At 31.9% G+C, this 17,716-nt stretch overlaps 1 protein-coding gene across 4 annotated transcripts; it reads left to right on the forward strand.

The window, feature by feature from the left end:
- Positions 1 to 14,348: 14,348 nt before the first annotated feature.
- LOC123212993 (methyltransferase-like protein 7A) lies at positions 14,349 to 17,124 on the forward strand. 4 transcript variants are annotated; one of them, XM_044632291.1, is made up of 6 exons: positions 14,349 to 14,615; positions 14,710 to 14,793; positions 14,912 to 15,130; positions 15,901 to 15,997; positions 16,591 to 16,653; positions 16,777 to 17,124. In XM_044632291.1, the coding sequence occupies exons 1-6, from the start codon at positions 14,409 to 14,411 to the stop codon at positions 16,968 to 16,970; spliced, it is 864 nt and encodes a 287-aa protein (XP_044488226.1). In that variant the 5' UTR covers positions 14,349 to 14,408; the 3' UTR covers positions 16,971 to 17,124. The 4 variants fall into 4 exon arrangements, with proteins under 4 accessions (XP_044488226.1, XP_044488228.1, XP_044488225.1 ...); XM_044632290.1 differs by having other exon boundaries at positions 14,350 to 14,615; positions 14,698 to 14,793; XM_044632293.1 differs by lacking the exon at positions 14,710 to 14,793.
- Positions 17,125 to 17,716: the final 592 nt, after the last annotated feature.

Consider the following 17,716-nt stretch of genomic DNA (forward strand, 5'->3'; position numbering starts at 1 on the left):
ATGAGACAACGATATAATTGAAATATTTATAGTCTATATTTTACAAGCAACCTCCATAGAATAACTATAGCAAAATGAGGATAGGCTTGCATCCATTCTTGGTCTCATATAAAGAAATAGGTGATAGAACTCAATCCAGAGGATTCATTTTTAGAGCACTTGTCACCCATGACTAATGGTGCACTTTACTCCTTCAAGGAAGAAAAAAAATTACTTGATTCAGGAGAGGACTTTCTAAAGTCCCAAGGAAGAAGCAATTCGCCTTACCACAAGAATCCTATGACTTACCATCGGGAATGGCTTTCTTGATAGATGCCCCCTTTTTTCCAAGATCGGTTAGGCCTAAAGTCTCTTTTCCTTATTTCCTCATTGACTTTCTTACTTTACACTTTTTTGGCTAAGAGAATGGAAAGTGGTTTGAGAGCATTCCCCCAAAAAATGGGTTCCTTATTCACTCTACCCAAAAAACCAATCAAAGAGAGTGCACAGGAAAGAAAAGTATACAGAAAAAAGGATGGATAATAATCCGATCATTACAAAAGCTGAAAGAGAAGCAAAATCAAATAAGATACCCCAGAAATAAAAAGGATAATTGTCTCTTATATTACTTATAGGAGTTTTCCGCATAACAAAGAAAAATAAATTCTTCACTGTGGGAGAGCTTTTACCCTATTCTCAAGGAAAAAGGCATTACCCTTTAGCAGGCAGAAAGAAAGACTATTACATACTATATATTCGAGCTTTACAATGGCATAATTGAAACATCTAGAGTTTATATTTTACAAACATGACAACGATATAATTGAAATATTTATAATCTGTATCTTACAAATTGGACGAAAATATAATTGAAATATTAATTATTTGTATTTTACAAATGAAACAATAATATAATTAAAAAATTAATGATATTGAAATGTATCTTAGTAGATCATATTGATAACTTTTTGTAAATATAATTGAATAACTAAGGATATGTGTGTGTCTGTGTGAGTATTTGTAAGTATAATTGAATAACTAAAGATTTTTGTGTGTGTGTGTATATGTTGATTTTCTTTAAGCTTTGAAAAGAGAACTAAAAGGAAAGGTGTGTATCAAATGCAAGCGGGGCTCTATCTATAGAGTTTTCCAGTCTTAGGAAACTACTTCAACATTTAAAGCACCACTTAACCATAGTGCCTGAATGTGGAAAACCAAAACTTACATAATACAAAGCTCAATTTTTTTAGGAGAAATTAGAGGTGGAAAATGAAATTGCCCAACCTTTTGCATTTTAAACAAAAATGCCTATTTCACTGTGAAAAGAAAATGCCCTTCATGCCAAAATCAAAGAAAGCGACAAATTTTCCCTCTCCATTATAGGAAAACGCATTTCTCGTGTGCCCATTTTGCATACTCTCTTTAGCAGTTTTCTCAGGCAAATTTGGCGATGTTTCCCACAACGAAAATGGATAAAAAAGTTAGTAAAACAATCCTTGTCATGTTTTTATACATTTGAGTGAAAAATTTTGTCGATTGGATGCAATATTTGGGTGTTTACAGTTAAGGTTTCAAATTGAAAGATTTGATGAAATTGTGTGATCTGTTGTTGATTTGGATCAATTTTGTTAGGGTTTTTATGTTAGATTAGTTATAAAGTTGGTTGTTGATGAAATGTATTTGAAAAACAAAGTTTGGGAGATGAAATCTCACCACACGAATGGAAATCTCACCACCTACATTCATGTGGTGAGATTTCATGGAGACAGGGAGGTTTTATGCATTTTTCAAACTTTCTAGATCACACATATTCGTGTAGTTAGGGGCTAAATTGCTAGTTTTCAAACAATGAATCATGTGGTGGGGTAGAATTATAATTTTGAAAAATTTGTTAACACACGTATTCACTAGTCAACCATACAAATTAGTGTGACGGACACGTGAATTCGTGTGGTTGACAAGCAAATTAGCATGATAGGGGTAAAATGTATTTTTTCAAAGTTTTCCATCACACAAATTCGCGTGGTGGGTTTTGGTGGGACAAAATGATTTTTTTTTTTCAAAATTACGGGCTTTTTTGATATTTTTCATAAAGAGGCAAACTGAAATTTTTGCATCTTAAGGTTTTGTGACGTGTAAAATTCGAATTTGACATCTGTTTTTGTGAATAATGTATCTACGTTTAAAATTGAATAATTTCTAATACAAAATTGATATTATTATAATGTAAATTTTTACAGGGAGCTCAACAAAAGAGAAAAAGGGATGAGGGAAAGGATGAAATGAGATTTCATATTGAAAAGCACTTTAAGGCTTAAGTTACTACACATAGATATAAAGATGTAAGAGCCATGATTAAGAAAATATTTTGGGTACCTATTTTGGACCCTTCCTGGACCTTAAGGATAGCCAATTTAGTGGGGTGTTAATACACTCTTTCATCCTCAGAGTGGTAAATAAGATGAATTTGATAGAGGAGTTATGAGTTTGAGTTAATGAGGTTGACGTGAGGTTTAACCCATACAAGTTTACCATTATGATAGACCTTCGATTCAATTATATGTTGGATGTTGACATGTATATTTCATCAAAGGCCACCGATTAGATTCGTTAGCCATATTATCACGGGTGTAAGTTAGTTACATATGTTAATCTGAGTCATGTTTTCTAATAGAGGTTGTAGTGGAAGGATGACATTGATATAGTAAAGTTGACATTGTTCTTTTATCTTTACATGGGATTATTAGGGAGTAATTTGAGGAAAACAATCCCCCAAAAAATATTACAATTGGCTAATAATCTTGATAGGTTTAATGCATATTCGTGAGGAGTACGGGTGTGGTAGATGACATATCGATCGATTTGTGATAATATTTCCCGAATTTTTATTGATTTCGGCCTAGTAAAGAAGAAGGAAAACCTTATGAAACAACATGGTATCATAGGATTCTCTTTAGTATTCCAGGTAATTATGACATTTATTAATTTAAAAAAAATTGTGATTAAAATAGAATTAATTTAATACAATTATAATTTTATAAAGTAACTGATTTAAGTTGAAATTGCAGTTTTTGATATATAAGGCACTGGACACACTACATCGATGGGTGGAAATTTTGTCAGTTTCAAGATCTACCCAAATGTTAAGGTGGCACACAAAAGGTATCTCGAGATGAGATGTTATCTCAACTATCTTCACTGGAAATGCAGTAAGTTTTAATTTGTTATTGATTTAAATATGTATAAGGTATAATAACAGAGTTCACTTAAACAAAAATTTACAGGATGATATTAATTTCCCACTAGTTTTATCTTTGGTGGAGAAAGTCACAGACTAGTTTGACAATATTGTCCAATACATGGGAATGTCGGATAGCCAATCTTTTTTGTCGACATCACCTCGATCCTCATCAAGAGATATATCATCAGGTCTTTTTGATGTTGCTTTTCTAGTCATTGATTCGTCTAATATCGAGGCTCCTATTCAACCTCTTATCACCGAGCACACTCATGCCACCAAGCTCATTCCTATCGATACCCCTGCTATGACCTATTGATGAGTGTATATCATTGGAGCCTTCTATTGTGGCCCTTACCACTGAGCGCACGTCAAATGATCCCCTCATCAATGGATAAGATTTCTCTATTCATTACTTTGATGTTGCATTAACTCAATAGGGTAATCTTATCTTAAATCAATTGACTTGTATGAAGGATATGATGAGTCATATGAAAGATAAGATGAGTCGTATGAAAGACATGATGACTCGTATAAAGGAGACATGATCTCATCTCCACACAGATACTATCAGACAAGTAAAAAAGTTAATAATATATCAGATATTCTAGTTATTTAAATATGCAAACATGTAATTGAATATGTTGTTACAGTTTGTTTGTGATGATGATGACAAACTATCGAGAGGGGATTTGATATTCCTATTTACACCTATTATCGAAGTAAGTGATAAACTTTCTGAGTATATTGGAAATGATATTTCAAAAATATTTTTAGTATTTTGTTAACTTATGGTCGTTGATATTGTTACAACATTAGTTTTGATAAGGGACCATATAGAGAGGATTCTATATTGAGTTTTGATGTAGGCAATGATAGATCATCGCATGAGGTTTCCTCATTGATATCTTCTATAATGGTTCAGGTAATTATAACATCATTTGTAAATGTTATATCCCAATTCATCATTCGTTTATTGATTCCCTGTTAACTTCTTACTGTCAACATTGTGACAGTGGTCTAGCATTTATGAGGCTGCATCGAAGAGGGATCTCATATTGACATTTGTTCCGATAGTAGAGGTATGTATAATATCGACTATAGACCTAATAATCTTTGTTACGTAACTCCTTGCTTAACTAGTATAAAATGTTAATATTATTATAAGATGTCGGCGATGATGGATTGTCCTATGAGGTTTCCCTATTGACACCTTCTACGATGATTCTGGTAAGTATAACATTGTTTGTTAATATTATATCTCAATTACACATTCAATTACCAATTCCCTATTAACTCGTTGCTATCAACATTGTCATAGTGTCCCAGTGTCGAAGAGGCCACATCGAGGGAGGATCCCATGTTGACATTTGTTCCTATATTAGAGGCACATACAATGTCAACTGTATACTTTGTAATTTTTGTGAAACAATTTGATTAACCAATAATTTATGTTAATATTGTTACAGGATGTCGACAACGACGATGGATCACCCCATAAGGATTCCCCATTATCACCTTTTATGATGATTGAGGTAAACTGTTAGATTAACCAATATAAATTGTTAATTTTGTTAATATAAATTATCAATTACCTTGTATCTATTGTTATGATAAGATATCCGATTGGTCTCTCTCAACACACTAAGTAAGGGAAAAAAGGTGATTGATATTGCTTCTCAGGATGACAAGTTAACTAACGATATAGTTCAGCTTCTGACATAGGGGGAGATAGTTCAGGTATGCAAATTTCATAAATGTTTTCATTATATCTTGTACGTTTGATTGAAAAGTATATTATTTATTTACTGATTTCATGTATTTAACTCCAACTGGTCTAAAAATTTGATATAGTCGACCTGACCTTACTTATGGATTCCTCGACCATGACTCCTGCCTTATAAAAGGTATTGAAATAAATTTGAAAATCTTACGAGTTAATATAATTTTAAATAACATATGATTTGTTTTAGTATAGTATTTTCGCATACTTTGTGGTTGACATGTCAAGAAGGGACCATTTGTTCATAGCCTATACACAAATTTGTTAAAACTATAGATTCAACGAGTGAGACCGATTGTGCCATTATTGAGTATCGGGCATTAGAAAATTTTCTTGAAATAGTATACAAAACCAGATTTGTTCAAGAAATAGAGGTATACAATACAAGGATGAGGACCAAAATTACCTTTTATGACATAGTCACATCTAGATGGTTATCCAATGAAGTGAGTTCACTTGATCAATTAATTTTGTTTTTTAATATAAAATATCATTTAGGTCGTGATAATATTATATTATCTATTTTTACAACACGTGGATTCGTTTTTAGGATTATTACATTGATAACAACATGATGTTACTGTAGAGGTTCGTTAGAATTAGATGACAATTCTGACTTGTTTTGTGGCACACATCTTTCGTGAGTGTGTCGTATGGATAAAAGATCAGTATAACTATCAGTTTTCTCCACTCTTTACACGACTAGTAGATGCGGATTATCCCCCTAACTTACATTTATAACCCTAGGGTGTAGTGGATGAGGTTCATATTCGATTCTCAATTACTTTACAATGATAACTGACTTAAGGTCTAATATATGTATTTTGTCCATGTGTGTAGGTTTTTATCCTTAAAAACTTCGATAATGCACATTGGGTTACAGGTGTCCTAAGTTTGAAAGAATGGAAGATTATAGTTTATGACTTGTTATAAAGTTTTACTATTTACCCAGAGATATTTAGTCGGAAGATGTTGGGGTATACGTCGATGATACCACATTTGCTAGTTGTGACATCATTTTGGTTTTATGCGGGTCGTACTCCATTGCATTATTTATTTGCATTGCATAGGGTCATGGATATATCGCAGTAGACCCCCCAATCAAGTGATTATGGGGTGTTTATGTTATGATACATCAAGTGCTTAACACTTAACCGATCATTATCTTTTGAGGCGAAGGACTAATTACGCCTAGGCACATGTTTAGGCACACAACTATTTTTCTAGGATATTAACTGACTATTATATTATGAGCATTTGTATGTGTATATATGTTTATATATGCATAGGCTTTTGCGTTAGTATGTATATATGTTTGTTTATTTATATGCGTTTGTCGTTTATATAATTACTATAAGTGATAGGTATAGTGAACAAAAAATGACTAAAAGTGGATATATGAAATCAACATTGACAAATATAATGATTGCAAACCAAAATCTTATAGATACATTAACAAGTACAATCTCAAGTTTTAAAAATAATATATTACAATCACAAACTTTATTTTTAAATTCACAAGCACAATCACAACTTTTATATCAGAATGAATAAGTACAATTACAAATGTAGTTATCTTTCACCTTTCTTTTTACTTCCTGAATTTGATGATATAGAACTAGGAATCGGAAGAGGACTCTTGCAATTCTGTCTCATATATGTCCAGGTTTGTGACATTGGCTATAAATAAGTTGTTCAACAACCTCTCCTTGTGAAAGATGTTTGTTTTTATTTGTTGGATGCACCTCCAAGTTTGAAGACATGCATATTCACCAGTCAACCATGTGAATTCATGTGATGGACATGTGAATTCATATGGTTGACACACAAATTTGCGTAGTGAGGGGCAAAATGCTTTTTTTCAAAGTTTTCCACCATACAAATTCATGTGGTGGGTTTTGGTGAGGTAGATGATTTTTTTCAAAGTTATGAGCTTTCTTGATAATTTTTGTATAAGGGGCAAATTAAAATTTTTGCATCTTAAGGTTTTTGACATGTAGAAATCAAATTTAATATTTGTTTTTCTGAATAATGTATCTATGCTTAGAATTGAATAATTTCTAATATAAATTGATATTATCATAATGTAATATTTTTACAAGGAGTTTGACAAAAAAGAAAAAGGGATGAGAGAAAGGATGAAATGAAATTTCATATCGAAAAGCACTTCAAGGCTCAAGTTACTATATGTGGATATAAAGATGTGAGAGCTATGATTAAGAAAATATTTTGGCATACCTATTTTGGACACTTCCTAGACCTTAAGGATAGCCAATTTAGTGGGGTGTTAACACACTCCTTTATAATCAGAGTGGTAAATAAAGTGAACTCGAGAGAGAAGTTATGGTTTCAAGTTAATGAGGTAGATGTAAGGTTCAGCCCGTATGAGTTTGCCCTTATGATAGGTCTTCTATTCAGTCATATGTTGGATATTGATATGTATATTCCATCAACGGCCATAGATCGAATTCACCAGACATATTTTCATAGGTGTAAGTTAATTACATGCACTAATCTAAGTCCCGTTTTCTAACAGAGGTCGTAGAGGGAGGATGACACTGATTTAGTAAAATAGACAATGTTGTTTTATCTTTACATGAGATTATTAGGGAGTGATTTGAGGAAAACAATCCCCTCGAAGAAATTACAATTGGCTGATAATCTTGATGGGTTTAATGCATACTCATGAGGAGTACGGGTGTGGTAGATGATGTATCGATCAATTTGTGATAATATCTCACGAATTTTTATGTATTTAAGCCTAGTAAAGAAGAGGAAAACCTTATGAAACAACATGGTATCATGGGATTCTCTTTAGCATTCCAGGTAATTATGACATTTATTAATTTTAAAAAAATTGTGATTAAAATAGAATTGATTTAATATAATTATAATTTTATAAAGTAACTGATTTAAGTTAAAATTGCAGTTTTGGATATATAAGACACTAGACATATTACATCGATCGGTGGACATATCACTAGTTTCAAGATCTACTCAAATGTTAAGGTAACACACAAAAGATATCCTAGGATGGGACGTTATCTCAACTATCTTCACTGGAATTGTAGTAAGTATTAATTTGTTATTGATTTAAATATGTATAAGGTATAATAACAGAGTTCACTTAAACAAAAATTTGTAGGATGATATTAATTTCTCACTAGTTTTATCTTCGATGGAGAAAGTCATAGACTGGTTTGACGACATTGTCCAATACATGGGGATGTCAGACAGTCGGTCTTCTTCATCGAGATCACCTTGATCCTCATCAAAAGATGCATCATCAGGTTTTTCTGATGTTGCTTCTCTGATCATTGATCTGTCTGATATCAAGGCTTTTATTCAACCTCTTGTCACTGAGCCATTCTTATCAATGCCTCTGTTATGACCCCTGTCGGCGAGCGTTTATGATCAGAGCCTTCTATTGTGCCCCTTACTACCAAGTGCACATCAGATGATCCCGTTGTAGTAGATAAGATTTCTCCATTAATTACTTTAATGCTATATTGGCTCAATGAGGCAATCTTATCTTAGATCAGTTGACTTGTATAGAGGACATGATGAGTCATATGAAAGATAAGATATGTCGTATAAAGGACATGATGACTCGTATAGAAGAGACACGGTCTCATCTCTGCACAGATACTATCAAACAGGTAAAAAAGTTAATAATGTACCAAATATTTCAGTTATTTAAATATGCAAACATATAATTATATATGTTGTTACAGTCTCCTCGTGATGATAATGACAGGCTATCGAGAAGGGATTTGACACTCCCATCTGCATCTACTATCGAGTTAAGTGATAAACTTTCTAAGTATATTGAAAATAATATTTCAAAAATACTTTTAGTATTCGGTTAACTTGTGGCAATTGATATTGTTGCAATATCAATTTTTTGATGAGGGAATATCTAAGGAGGATTCTATATTGACTTTTGATGTGGGCGATGATAAATCATCGCATGAGGTTTCCCCATTGACATCTTCTATGATGGTTCAGGTAATTATAATGTTGTTTGTAAATGTTATATCCCAATTCAACATTCGTTTATTAATTCTCTGTTAACTTGTTACTGTCGACATTGTGACAGTGGCTTGGTGTTTATGAGGCTGCACCGAGAGGGATCCTATATTGACATCTGTTCCGACAATAGAGGTATGTATAATATCGACTATAGACCTTGCAATCTTTGTTACATAACTCTTTGCTTAACCAATATAAAATGTTAACACTGTTACAAAATATTGATGATGATGGATTACCCCATAAGGCTTCCTCATTGACACCTTTTATGATGATTCTCGCAAGTATAACGTTATTTATTAATATTATATCTTAATTACACATTCAATTACCAATTCCTTGTTAACTCGTTATTGTCAACGTTCTTATAGTATCCCAGTGTTGAAGAGGCCACATCGAAGGGGATCCCATATTGACATATATTTCGACATTAAAGGTACATACAATGTCAACTATATACTTTGTAATTTTTGTGAAACAATTCGATTAACCAATAATTTATGTTAATATTGTTACAGGAGGTCGACGACGATGTTAAATCACCCCATGAGGATTCCCCATTATCACCTTCTATAATGGTTGAGACAAACTATTAGATAAACCAATATAAATTGTTAATTTTATTAATATAAATTATCAATTACTTTTTATCTATTGTTATGATAGGATATCCGATTGGTCTATCTCAACACACCAAGCAAGGGGATAAAGGTGATTGATATTGCCTCTCAGGATGATGAGTTGACTAACGATATAGTTTAACTTCTGACATAAGGGGAGATAGTTCAAGTATGCAAATTTCATAATGTTTTCATTATATCTTGTACGTATGATTGAAAAGTATATTATTTATTTATTGATTTCATGTATTTAACTCCAGCTAGTTTAGAAATTTGATATAATCGACTTGACCTCTCTTATGGATTCTCCGATGATAACTCCTGCTTTACAGAAGGTATTGAAATAAATTTGAAAATCTCACGAGTTAATATTATTTTAAATAGCATATGATTTGTTTTGGTATAATATTTTTGCATACTTAGTGGTTGACTTGTCAAGAAGGAATCACTTGTTCGTAGCGCATGCACAAATCTGTTAAAACCATAGATTTAATAGGTGAGACTGGTTGTGCCATTATCGAGTATCGAGCATGAGAAAATTTTCAAGAAATGATATGCAGAACCTAATCTATTTGAGAAATGTGAGGTATACAATACAGGGATGAGGACCAAAATTGCTTTTTGAGGCACAATCATAGACACATCTTGATGGTTATCTGACGAAGTGAGTTCACTTGGTCAATTAATTTTGTTTTTTTAATATAAAATATCATTAAGATACATGATAATATTATATTATCTATTTTTAAAGCACGTGGATTCGTTTTTGGGATTATTACATCGACGACAACATAATGTTACTACAGAGGTCCATTAGAACTGGACGACAATTATGACTTGTTTTGTTGAACACATCCTTCATAAGTATGTCATATAAATGAAAGATCAATATAACTACCAGTTTCCTTCGCTCTTTATATGATTGGAGGATGCAAATTATCCCCCTAACTTATATTTGCAATCCTGGGGTGTGGTGGATGAGGTTCATATTCGATTCTTAATTACTTTACAAGGATTACTAACTTAAGGTCTAATATATGTATTTTGTTAATGTGTGTAGGTTTTTATCCCAATAAACTTCGATAATACAAATTGGGTTGTAGGCATCTTGAATTTGAAGGAATGGAAGATTATAGTTTACAACTCGTTATAGAGTTTTACTACTGACCTAGAGATATTTGGTCTTCTGTGGGTCATACTCCATGGGACAATCCATTTGTATTACATAGGGTCATGGATATACCATAGTAGACGCCCCTATTAGACGTTTGTGTTGTGTTCATGTTATGATACATCGAGTGCTTAGCACTTAACTGATTATTATCTTTTAAGGTTGAGGACTTATTAGGCTTAGACACATGTTTACTCACACAACTGTTTTTCTAGCATATTGATTGACTATTATATTATAAGTATTTGTATATGTATATATATTTATTCATTCATATGTTTTTGCATTAGTATGTATATATGTTTGTTCATTTATATGAGTTTGTCTTTTATATAATTACTATAAGTGATAGGTATAATGAATAAAAAATGACTAAAAAAGGATATATGAAATCAACATTGACATATATAACGATTACAAGCTAAAATCTCATAGATACATTAACAAATACAATCACAAATTTTAAAGATAATATATTACAATCACAAACTTTATATATGAAGTAATAACTATAATCACAACTTTTATATCAAAATATATTATAATCACAAACTTTATATTTAAAGTAACAAGTACAATTACAACTTTTATATTAGAATGAACAAGTACGATTACAAGTGTAGTTATCTTTCACTTTTCTTTTTACTTCATAAACTTGATGGTACGAAATTAATAATCAGAACAGGACTTTTACAATTTTGTCTCATATGTCCAGGTTTATGACATCGACTATAATTAAGTTGTTCAATAACCTCTCCTTGTGAAGGACATATGTTTTTATTTGCTAGATGCACCTCCAAGTTTGAAGACTTTCACATACATTTGACAATCTTTTCCTCTGCCCAAGGTGTTATCGGACTAAGCATATACAAATCATATAAATATAAACAAATATGATAAGTAATTAAGTATAATTATACATAAACATATTTATAACATGTTATAATATTGAACATGCACTTATTTGCATGATTTCTCCTTTTTATAAAATTATCACTATAATGTATCTTTGATAAACTCGATAAGCATAATAATAGGTAAACATCGAGCGTGTCTGATAAGTGCATCAAATGACTTAGCAATATTGGTAATCATTATATTGTATCTATGTCCTAGGAAATATGCCTTGCCCGTCGATTAAAACCCACCTCACACAGGTACACTGTTATATCAAGCTACATATGAGACAACAACTTCATTATCTCTCGAAATTCATAATCTGCATATGCCTTACTTGCTTTCTAATACATCCGCGTGACTTTTGCATTCTTCTTGTACTTGGATCGGACAATAGCCATGATGTACACTTGGAAATACTTTAACCATTGCAGAGAATGTACTAACATGTTGATCTGAAATCATTGCTAAATGAGATACCTCACCTAAACAATCCTTTAACTTTATTAAAAACCAACCCTATATGTCATGATCATCCCTAAGTCTGATGCCAAAAGTCAATGGATATATCTGATTATTACCATCCAATGCAACAATGATAAATAATTAACCTAGATATCTACCCTTTAAGAAGGCAGCGTCAATACAAATGATTGACCGAATATGTTTTTGGAATACACGGATGATACAATCCAATGCCATGTAAAGGTATTTAAATGGATCTTACTCATCCGTTAATGTATGTGTCACAGTTCCCGAATTACAACTAACTAAATTGTAATAATACTTTGGCAACAACATAAACAACTCTTCTGATGTGCTCCTTTATGATTAAAGTGCCCAATTTCTCGTCTGTCATACTTGTGCATATGATATATCAATTTTATATCGGTCGGCAATATCTGCAATAATTTCCTTTGGTTGATAAACCCGATCAACCAATATAAATCTCATCCTCAAAATTTGCCTTGACACTTGCCTATGATAAGGTAATATCTGATCTCTAGAATTTGTGTGATGGGTATCCATATGACATAGTTCAAAACTGTCACTTTCTCCTATCCTCACTACCTGTCACGCCATTTACATTATTTATTAAAACATTTGACCTTCTATCTGAGTGTGTCTGACTTGTACACTTTAAACTGATATCCTTTTTTAAGAGCTTTTTGAGTTATCTCATCAATGATATGTTTTTTACTCGAAAATAATGTACCAATTTTTGGAGAATCACTATCTTTTTGCATTTCTGGGTTTTTAGATGTAGATGGCTAGCCAGGAAAAGGTGGTAACCAATGAAATGCATCATTATGAACATTCCTACCATCAAGATTTGTTTGCGAAAAACTACTTATACTTCCAATATCTTCATTAACATGCGTCTTCTCTTTGAACTTTAGTTCCTTGATGGGACTATCATGCATAACCTTCTCTTTAAATTCACTCCAATTTGGAAATTTTTCTTCATTGGCATGAACAAATTCTTCTGCACTATACAATACATCAACATCATTTAAGTATGCAACGTCTTTCTCAGAAAATTTTTGTTTCGAATTGATTCCAATATTTCAAATCCCTCATAAACCAATCTCTTGATCTTTTAGATAACTACTCGACTCACCACCTTGTAAACTTTCATTTGCTTGTTGAACCTCATAACTATCATTATTAACTGTAGTTGTTACAAAAACTAGAACACACTCTTTAAAAAGATTAGATAGACCATTAATAACCTCAACATCTTTATAATTCAAAGTTCAACGTGATGCCATCCTCAAGATGCTTTGGTTTCATGTTTATCTAAATGTTAAATATCTTTCGATCTATGTTACATTTTTCGCTCACAATTTGGATTAATCCCTTGAATGTTGAATGTTTTGAAATTTTAATCAATTTCTTATTACCTCTAACATATTTTATTATAGTGTCATCTCTTTCTATCCATTTAGATTAAGTCTACAATAAAATATATAATCAGTATAAATAACATGACTGAAAATATTATTTATAGATTTGTGTTACATCATTTTATTAATAAGTTTGAATTTCATGATTTTATTTCTATTGCACAATTACACCTATTTCATAATTCGATTATATATTGTGACTATTAATATACTTTGATTAATGTGATACTAATTTATAAAAATATCATTTTACCTTTATATTATAAAATATCATTTCACCTCATACTACTATAATAATTACAAAATACCTCCTATAATTTTTATCAATTTACTTTTTACACACAACTCTAACTTATTATATAAAACATCATATATAATTATATTATCAATAAAATAATAATGATTAAAGTTATATCACAAACTTTTTTTTTCGTTCAAAATCTCGATTATGAACTTATTTTCTCTCTCCAAAATTCTTTCTTAGATAATGAATAAAATTATATATGTTAAAGATAAATGAAAAATATAGTTTATATAGAAATAAAGGAAAAATAGTTTAGTATCTTTTTTGATATTTAGAGAACTTTTGTTTAAGTCTTTTATAATATAGATATTTTATTTAAACCCTAAAATTAGGTAAATTTATTTATTATCCTTAAAAAAAATAGTAATTTAATTAATTTCGCTTTTTTTAATTCATCAAGATAATATAAACGCTAGCGTGGCCAGCCACCGTTTATTTCTTAAGGCCACCGCACTCTAGAAGTAACAGTCTAACAGAATGATTATCCCGTCTTATTCTCTCCCTTCGTCATTCTTCATCAACATTAAAGTTACGTGCTCTTCGCAGAAAACTAAACTCCCAATTGCTAGAGAAAGATTAACGTTATGTTCATGTGGAAGACGGCATTTCATCGAAGCAGCAACCACCACAGCTTTACTCCCACTAAAACCTTCCTCCTCCTCTGAATTACTTTCTGATTACACGGTAAGAAATATAATATCTGTGGACTTTATGGATCCTGAGCTTTATATTTTTGAATAGTGAAGTTACAGTTTGATGTATATAGTATATGTTGAAGAGGGTTCATCCTCCAAGACCGAATTGGTATGAGGAGTTCTATGCGTCAGTTATGAATTCAAGCATGGATTCATACGAGGCAGAGGTTTGTGCCCATTTGAAGTGAATTAAGTTCCAAAGTTTACTGATTTCCTCCTAATAATTACTTTCCTTATAATGTCCACAGTGTAGCTGAACAGATGAAATTTCTTTTTTTTGGTTAGATTGCAGTTTATAAATCACAGATTTTTGGTAATTTGAGGGGAAATGCAGAGAAAGTGTTGGAGATTGGGATCGGAACTGGCCCTAATCTCAAATACTATGCCAATGATCCTAATATCCAGGTTTTTGGTGTTGATCCGAACATAAAGATGGAGAAGTATGCTCAGGCGGCGGCAGTGGCTACTGGTTTGCCTCTCACAAACTTCAAATTTCTCCAAGCAGTATGTATCCTAGTAATGTAGCATGAATACCTTATTGAAATATTATTTATGATGTTAAATTCTGCCTGTCAATTGTAGAGTTGAAGAAGAAATATCTCCACATTTAGGAATGAAAGCGGGTCTAGCACAGGATACTTGAATTTCTTTATATTCCTATATGCAACCAAACCAGCATGTAGTGAAGCATATCATCAACTTTTATATTAGATTTTAATTAGCAAGTTGACTTATTCAAGGTACAATAGCATAACTGGCCATGTTCTTCGCCTTGCTGTGGCATTTAACTCTTGACTTCTTCAGTTTACAGTTCCTTTAGGCCCTTCCGTAACCCATAAGTGTATCTATGAAATAGAGAAAGTCATACACGAGTGATTTGAAACACTTGGCTTTCCTTAGAGCTTGAAGGTGTCAGATAACAAGATAAGATGCAATTTTATCACTGCATTGTTTCAAAATTGAATTCAATAGCATAAGAATTTTATGCTGAAACTCTTTAGGAATGTTTACTTTGTCAATGTTTCTGTTTTGATGTTAGGCCAATATTAAAGGTAAATACTATCATTTGGCCCGCCCTTGATAACTCAAGTGTTGAGATTAAGTAATTTTTTGACATCCTATTGGAGCAAATGTCTGTGCCAGTATCAATTGTATTTGTCAAAGTTTATTACATAAAATACTTGATAATTTGATTTGATATTTCTTTCATAGTCCTGTATACACTTGTTAAGTTCTTTACATACTGAGGGTGTTAATGACATCTACTTGTCCAGGTTGGGGAGGCAATTCCATTGCGTGATGAATCTGTAGATGCTGTTGTCGGAACGCTTGTCTTGTGTTCAGTTAAAGATGTCGGTATGACACTACAAGGTAACGGAGTTTTGAGGTTCTCAGATACTTCTTAGATTATTCGACATATAGAATTTATTTCTTTGAAGAAATTTGTAATCAGTGATTCTGGCATTTTTGTTAATTAGAGGAAGAAACACTCTGTTTTCCATAAATGGTAACTTTTGTGATTTGAGTCTTTTGCTAGAAGAAAAGAATATATCAATAATGTTTATTGCATATTGCTTTTGAAATCTTCCATATTTATTTGCTGTACCGTTTATTCTTTAAATTAGAGCTTAAATTAAGTCATTACTACAACTGACGGAGACAGTTTGAAATTGAATCATAGGTCGTCATTTATAATCTTAACGGAGCTTGTAAATGACAAAAAATAGGCTAATATTACTTGCGGTTATATGATTACAATATTACTTTCATGGCATTTTAAAATTCGTTAAGTTTTGATAATTACATCATAAAATCCATGCCCAACTTGTCTCTTTGTGATGTTAACTAATTTATCTCTGACGGAAGGTAATCGAAATCATTTTCGTTGCCTCATTTCTTTTTATTTAGATACCTGGAGTAGTGAAAAAAACCTGATAAATTGCAATGTTTACAAATTTCTTTAGAGGTAAAGAGGGTGCTGAAACCCAGTGGGCTTTATGTATTTGTTGAACATGTGGCTGCAAAAGGTATTAAAAGCTTAAATTTGTAGTATTAGTATGACAGAGAAAAGATTGTGATTTACTGATTGTTGAACTTGGTGAATGTGGTTTGTCATTGTTAACACTGTTGCTGTTGTTTCAATGTTGCAGACGGAACACTTCTTAAATTCTGGCAAAGTGTTCTAGATCCTATACAGCAGATAGTTGCGGATGGTTGTCACCTTACCAGAGAATCAGGAAAGGACATATCTGAAGCTGGATTCTCAGGACTGGAAGTTGGGAATGTATATTTGTCTAATGCCTCACTCATAAATCCTCATGTGTACGGCATAGCTTGTAAATAGCAACAATAATCCTCATGTCAATCAAGTTAACCCTGTTAATCACTTCAGTCTATCAGATTTTGATTTGGTAGGCCACGTTAAATCTCTTCCCAATATTTACAATCAGTGCACAGCTCTAAGTTTTATAACGGGATCGATGTATTTGTTTGGTGCAGTAGTACTCGTAGCTTGACAAAATTTTTGGAGTTTATTTCTTTAAGCAATCTCTGTTTTCAGAAGGGGTAACTTGATCATCTATGATGAATATTTGGGCCGCTAAAGACTGTCTTGGGTGGGCTTGTTGATAGAGTAGTTTGCACCAGATGGAGCATAATTCAGTTACTTTCATTACATTTTTTGGGTTTTTGGACTGATGGACGTTTTAACATTATTTATTTTGATGTCATGTTTTTAATTTAATTAGAAAAATTATGACATTTACTATGGCCAATGAAGTTTTGCAAATTATGGTGGGTAAACAAAGATTCATTTAAGTTGTGTGGTTAAATTATTTCTTGTTCAAATTTATGAAAATGATGTTAAAGAAATAACTAGTTATTATACAACGATTACACGCAACAAGATATATTATTTAACTTTAGATCAACTCCAAATGCGGATAAAAGCTCTTTTGCAAACAGACAATAGGAAAGATAAATTTTATCAATTATGTAATCTAATGTGATTGATTAGATTCATTCTTCTTATTATTGATCCTCTTGATATTATACTATCATTGCTCTCATCCCTAAGTGTGATAACCCCTG

Source organism: Mangifera indica, chromosome 4 (genome assembly GCF_011075055.1).
Source record: "Mangifera indica cultivar Alphonso chromosome 4, CATAS_Mindica_2.1, whole genome shotgun sequence".
Taxonomy (NCBI): Eukaryota; Viridiplantae; Streptophyta; class Magnoliopsida; order Sapindales; family Anacardiaceae; genus Mangifera; species Mangifera indica.